The sequence below is a fragment of the Lactuca sativa genome, chromosome 4, assembly GCF_002870075.4.
Source record: "Lactuca sativa cultivar Salinas chromosome 4, Lsat_Salinas_v11, whole genome shotgun sequence".
Classification (NCBI taxonomy): domain Eukaryota; kingdom Viridiplantae; phylum Streptophyta; class Magnoliopsida; order Asterales; family Asteraceae; genus Lactuca; species Lactuca sativa.
The window spans coordinates 155,897,958-155,905,219 of record NC_056626.2 but is presented as its reverse complement, the minus strand read 5'-3'; the positions used below and the strand labels follow the sequence as shown (position 1 = coordinate 155,905,219).

Here is a 7,262-nt window from a genome sequence, read left to right as displayed (position 1 = left end):
ACCAAGATATGAACTCCTAAATAAGGTTGTATGGGTGGGAGAAAGAGACAACATCTCCCTTATCTCGTCTATAAAGTGCACCTTGCCCCTTGATGGTCAAGAGAGTTTGGACCCTAATTCAAATGCCATTTTAAGAATATAGATAAACACTAGTTCTATTCCAAGTGCATATTTCCCCTTGATGGTTAAGAGAATATGGTAATAGGTCTGTTGTCTTACACTCGCGGGTGTGTTCCTTATTCACGTTGATGATATTCACTAAACACTAGTTCTATTCTAGTATAGGAAATAATATTATATGTTTATGAAACTAAATAAAAAATAAAATAACCTCAAATAGTCAAATGTTAAGCAGAATCTGCCTGAAATAATTATAATTGTTAAATGTACTAAAAATGGAGAATTGTTGATTACTTACTTGCAATAGAATCACTTTTTTCATTCGATGATCCACATGCGCAAAAAGTATGATTTTTGTTCGTTTTTCGCGATGAAAGAGACAACATATGATAATGATGAACTTTTTTTTGTGAAACATTTTGTCTTACGCTTACTATACGCGAGTTGTTTATGCAGATAGTGCAGTTATTTTGTTAATTTAAGAAAATGTGTCCGTTATGTAGTGCTGCAGTGGAGACCATTGATCATCTTTTTGTTGGAAGTAGAGAGTTATCGGAGATTTGGAGCCATATTGCTATTTGGTGGGATGTTCATCTTCCGGATAACTTTGCTATTGATGATATCATGTGGTGGGCTGATTCTACAACTTTGAGGGTTGGCCAAAGAAAACTTTTGACACAGTGATTATCTCGGCTTTTTGGTGTATTCGGAATTTTAGAAATAATTTTGTTTTTGGCCCGACTATTCTTAGGAAATCCGATCTCTTTGATGCTATTGTAGAGATGACATTTTTTTGGATTTCTAATAGGTCTAGCAAATATAGGATCGGATGGACCTCTTGGCTTCATAATTCGGTTCTAACTTCTATTTTGATGTAATTGTTGTTTTCTTTTTCTAACTTCTTACTAGTTTTTAATAAAATCTCATTCCTTTCTAAAAAAAAATAAGAAAATTAAAGTTACCTACCGGATATAAGAAATTAATATATTTTCAGAATAACTCTATTTCGATATCTAAATTTTTGACGAATTATTAAATGTACTAAAAAGAAGAATTTTTGATTGCTTACTTGCCATAGAATTATTTTTTCATTTGATGATCAAATGTGCAAAAAGTATGATCTTCGCTCATTATTCACAATGAAAGAGACAATATATGATAATGATGAACTTTTGTATGTGAAACATTTTGTCTTACGCTTACTATAGTTGTTTATGCGGATCGTGTCGTTATTTTGTTAATTTAAGAAAACGAAAGTTATCTATCAAATATAAAAAATTAATATATTTTCAGAATAACTCTATTTTGATATCTAAATTTTTGACGAACTTCTAATTACCTAAAGTTTAAAATTAGAAACTCTTATTTGGAGACAAAAAACTTCATGAGGAAATGGGTTCCATGGCCATCGACTTACGTGTGTTTGTATAAATATAAATTAAATGTCATTTTTTTTGTTAAGAAAGAAAGAAACAAAAACAAGAAGAGTAAAGATCGAAATCAAAGCAAAGCATCATTCACTATGGTTGGCATTGTCAGGTCGCGTTGCAGTCAACACCCGCAAGGAATATGCTTTTTCTCTTATATCTAATTATATATAAAAATAAAAACTACATTCTTTAATAATTTTATATAAATAGATACCTATAATACATCAAGTCTTTTATATATATACCGCTATTTGCTTTTCTTTCGTATTTTCTGAAAACAACATGACTTATTTCAGATGTATTTAATATGAATAAGTTTGATGCTTACCATGGTTTCAACTGTTTTTTTGTAACATTAATTAATGATAAATGAATAACTACTCAAATGTACTCTAAATTAAATGTTGCCAAACAAAGCATATTGCATGATATTCGACAATTATCAGTTTTAACAGCACCACCTATTCCTATTTAATGTATATCTTTTGCCATCGAACCATAGTTCTTTAAACGCTACCTACAAATAATTGAGACAATTAATGATGTAAAGTGTTATGTTTTTATTTTGACTTCAATTACAAGTTTTTTCATTTTTATATAGTGAAACTAATCAATATCGTCTATACTATACCTTCGTTTTTATTACAAATGTAGTCCAATAATTGAGACATTTATGGTGCAAAATGTTATGTATTTTTTAGGGACTATTAATTATTGATTGAGTATGAGTAAGATTCAATCATGAATCTCCCCGAGTAAAAAAAACATTTCTAAAAAGTCATAATAAAGTTAGAAGTTTTAAATGTGACATCAAACAGTTTGAATTTAATTGAATCCAACATTTTATCAAAGTTAATACGAGACATATCAAACAACCCTTAATTACAAAAATCGTCTTTTTATATATTAAATTATGAATATATTCACTATTTTTGTTTTCATTATGATTTTAATACATGCTCATTTTTTTCAAAATTTTAAATATATGAACTATCCTACAAAATCGAGAATAGAAAAATACAAAAAGTTGTCCTTACATTTTAACCAAGGGAACCAAATTTGGTGTTATTAACATTAACATAGAGTTATTGTAAAGGAATTGTCTTAATTTTATAGAGAAATATTTAAAAAACACGTAAGAAAAAATTAAAAAAGAATCTTAATCTTTTGGGTCCATTATACGTGAGCTAATGGTGTGTCATTTCAAGGGCATCTTCCAAAACCCTGATTGATTTTTCTAATACATTTGAGGTTTCTCTTTCGCTTTCTCTTTCCAAATTCTTTTCTCACATGGTGTTTCTGCCATTAACGTCTAAATGGTTACAATTAAAACTTTAACACCGAGTTTTTAATTCCTTCTGGTGACACTTTTTACTTGTTCTTTTCTGCTTTTTTTTTTTTCCATATGAGAATCTACATTATCCATCCATCATTAATCTTTAGACTTTACCAGTTACCACCATGGAAAATTTGAAATACATTTGGAAGCTAAAAGAAGAGGGGTTTAGCCATTAGCCTCTTTTAGTCTTCTTCTTTAACTCGTAGTCGTAGGTGGGTGGTTGGATTATTTTTTAGAATATGCTTTATGGTTTAGGGCTTTTAGAAGGGCAGCATTCCTTTTCCTTTTCCTTTTCCTTCACTTGAGATTGTAGGCTTCTCTTTTGTGTGAGCAAACAAGAATTCCCTCAAACCTTTCTCTTCTTCAAATCTTTTCACTTTGCCAATTTTGTTGCAAATGCAAGTCTTGAAAATGGGTTTCCTTTGTCTCTTCAACAGTCGATCTCTTTTGCTCTGTTCACAAGTTTAACAACTTTCTTTTTTGTCTAGTTCATGTTCATCTTCTCATTTGACTTTTGAATTTTAATGATTTCTTGCTCATCTTGACCTCTCTGTTCGTCGTTTTTAGTCTTTTGAGTTCTTAACTTGTTATGGCACCAAAAGGGGAGTTTTTCCGGTGGTGGGGTAAGGATACACGGAAGGGAACTCCGGTGATTGTAACAATGGAGAATGTTAACTACTCCGTAGTGGAAATCGATGGACCTGATTCAGCATTTAGGCCTATAGACAAGGATAGAGTGAAAAACGCTAAACAGTTCACATGGGTTTTGATTCTGAAAGCAAATCGAGCTGTCGGTTGTCTTGCTTGGTTAGGTCATATCCTGTGGGCATTACTTGGCGCCATCAAGAAACGGCTTTTCTTAAGAAATGGAGTGGCGATGGAGAGTGAGAATGAGAATGAGGAGAAATCTGGAAAAGGAAAGTTTCTGTTTGGATTCATTCTGTGCTTGTTAATGACAGCTATGGCGTTCTTAGGTTTTGAAGTGATTGCTCATTACATGAGATGGCCGTATTTCCAAGAACATAATCTGCACATCCCACAAACTTTGGAGATAAGGAGTTGGTTGCATTTGATTTATGTTTCTTGGTTGGGTTTTCGAGCTGACTACATTGCTCCTCTCATTCTGTCTTTCTCTAATTTCTGTGTTGTTCTCTTCTTGATTCAATCTCTAGACAGAATGATACTTTGTCTAGGTTGCTTCTGGATCAAATACAAGAACATCAAACCAAGAATCAACGGAGATCCGTTTAATTCCAACGATAACGAACCCTCTAAATACATCTACCCTATGGTTCTTGTTCAGATTCCAATGTGTAATGAGAGAGAGGTAAGTTCGCTAACTATCTGTACTTTCTTCATTTCAGATTATCATTGTTCAACATAATAATTAAAAAACTATAAAGCGTGAATGATGACAATTGAATTGACATCTGCTTTTTTTTTTTCATAGGTATACGAACAATCAATCTCAGCAGTGTGTCAACTTGATTGGCCTAGAGATCGACTGTTGATTCAAGTTCTTGATGATTCTGACGACGAGAGTATTCAGTGGTTGATTAAGGGGGAAGTATCGAAGTGGATGCAGAAGGGTGTCAATATCGTATACAGACACCGACTAATCAGAACTGGTTATAAAGCTGGGAACTTAAAATCTGCCATGAGTTGTGATTATGTCAAAGATTACGAGTTCGTTGCCATATTCGACGCTGATTTTCAACCAAACTCGGATTACCTCAAGCTTACAGTTCCCCATTTCAATGTATTTTACTCATGAATTCTTACTCGGGTCTACTTAAATTACTGTAAATTTTAGGGTAACATTCTTGAATCTGTTTCAGGAGAATCCAGAGCTAGGGTTAGTTCAAGCGAGATGGGGATTTGTGAACAAAGATGAAAATTTACTAACACGACTACAAGACATAAATTTATGTTTCCATTTTGAAGTGGAACAGCAAGTGAATGGGGTGTTTCTTAATTTCTTTGGATTCAATGGAACAGCTGGAGTTTGGAGAATTAAAGCACTCGAGGAATCAGGAGGTTGGCTTGAACGCACAACTGTAGAAGATATGGACATAGCTGTTCGCGCCCATCTCCATGGCTGGAAATTCATCTATCTTAATGATGTCAAGGTCATCATCATTCATCATTCATTATTCATTATTCACCTATCTACTTTTCTTCTTACTTCTTTAAGATAGATAACAACCCTTTTATTTAATTTCCAATAAACTTAATTTTTTTTTTTTTATTTCAATATACAAAATTAGGTCCTCTGTGAAGTTCCTGAATCATACGAAGCTTACAAGAAACAACAATACCGATGGCACTCTGGTCCTATGCAACTCTTTCGTGTGTGTCTTCCATCCATAATTACTTCCAAGGTAATTAATTAGTTTCAATTTCAAGTTTTAACCCTTTATTTTTCTTATAATTGTTTAATTAAGGTGTTTCGATGATGTTGCAGATATCAATTTGGAAGAAAGCGAACCTGATACTACTGTTTTTTCTCTTAAGGAAGCTTATTCTTCCGTTCTATTCTTTCACATTATTTTGCATTATTCTTCCATTAACCATGTTTGTTCCAGAAGCCGAGCTTCCAGCTTGGGTTATCTGCTACGTACCTGTGTTCATGTCGTTCTTAAGCATTCTTCCAGCTCCAAAATCTTTTCCCTTTATTGCCCCTTACCTTCTATTCGAAAACACAATGTCTGTGACTAAATTCAACGCCATGGTATCTGGATTATTCCAGTTAGGTAGCTCATACGAATGGGTTGTCACCAAGAAAGCAGGTCGAGCCTCTGAACCAGATTTATTAGCAGCAGCAGAGAGGGAGTCTCTTCCCGCCATGAATCTTCAACAATCACATCGAGGAGCTTCTGACAGTGGTCTCTCAGAGCTAATCAAACTGAAAGAACATCAAGAGTCTGCACCTAAAAAGAAGAAAACAAACAAGATATACAAGAAAGAGCTTGCGCTTGCTTTCTTGTTGCTGACTGCAGCTTTGAGGAGCTTGTTGTCAGCTCATGGTGTGCACTTTTACTTTCTGCTGTTTCAGGGAGTGTCTTTTCTCCTTGTGGGACTTGACCTAATTGGTGAACAAGTGAGCTAATTAAGTGAAAAAAAGTGAAAAACACAGAAATGAAAGGGTTGATTTGAAATTTGAAGATGAGGGCACATGTTGCTGCTAGTGTAAGGTGACAAACCTGTCTTTACAAATAATTCGCGACTCAAATGATGCCAAATACGAATTTTTCTCATTATTTTTTTTGGGTTATAGTATATTGAAAATTGGATCGTTATCAGCAGTGATTGATCTTGTTTGGTAGCTGTGATGGGTGTGTCTGTCATTTCACATACGGTTTCTTGTTTTACCTTATTTTTTATTTATTTTTACCCTTGTATTATGGATATGTTTTAGATTAGTCAATCTTTGTATCTAAGCTACCATGAGCAGTAGGTATATGTAAATTTGCATAAAAGTATTTTAAGTATTAAGTATTAAGTGTTAAATTTTATCCTTGTGAAGAATGAATCTATGCAGATCTTTGAAATGATGTCCTTATCGCAATCTTAAATTTATCAAGATCCAAAGAAAATGGAGTGGGGCCAAATGAAGCAACATTGCAACAACCACTCATCTCTGAACTATGCAAATGCAGATGCATGGTGGGTAGGGGGCAAACTGGCCTCATCTCCTATACATGCACCAAAGGACCAAGGATTTTTTTTCTTAAATTGGAATATGTTTTAGGGTTTGTTAAACGACTCTCATAGATTTAGTCTTGTATAATGCTAATTAAAGTAACTTCAATGAATTAATGATTGTGTTAAACAGTATGCAGTTATGCATCACTATTATGGAAACATAATTCGGATTAGATTTACCATTACATGGATTTTTTTTTGGTGATCACAAAATGACCACATGATTATTATAAATAAAGGCAATTGACCACACAATTTGGTATTACACAAATGACAAAGAAACAATTCCGAAAATTTGGTATTACACAAATGACAAAGAAACAATTCCGCAATAGACCTTTTTAGGAAACCAATCCACTCTGATAAATGAAGGTTTTTTGCTATATGTTCTCTTTTCCTTCATTTGGACACATTGTATTTTCTAGAATTTTTAAATTTTTATTTTCCACTTGTCATTTTATTGTATTTTTTATTTTATTAAATTAAAATTCCACATTTAATATGTAAGGTATTTATTATAAATAATTTATATATGTAATGTATTCAATACATTAAAGCCTCATTAATTTTAATAATTCAAAATTTTTCTCATTTTTTATATAAACTCAAACTTTTCAAATTGTTAAAATTTCATATTTTTTTTTAAATAAACTCATGTAATACATGGG

The 7,262-nt window shown here is 32.7% G+C and overlaps 1 protein-coding gene across 1 annotated transcript; it reads left to right on the top strand.

Moving 5' to 3' along the window:
- The first annotated feature begins 2,798 nt into the window (after positions 1-2,798).
- On the top strand, positions 2,799-6,404 carry LOC111907423 (probable xyloglucan glycosyltransferase 5). The gene is made up of 5 exons (XM_023903184.3): positions 2,799-4,216; positions 4,340-4,648; positions 4,728-5,018; positions 5,157-5,270; positions 5,354-6,404. The coding sequence occupies exons 1-5, from the start codon at positions 3,479-3,481 to the stop codon at positions 5,996-5,998; spliced, it is 2,097 nt and encodes a 698-aa protein (XP_023758952.1). The 5' UTR covers positions 2,799-3,478; the 3' UTR covers positions 5,999-6,404.
- The last annotated feature ends 858 nt before the right edge of the window (positions 6,405-7,262 follow it).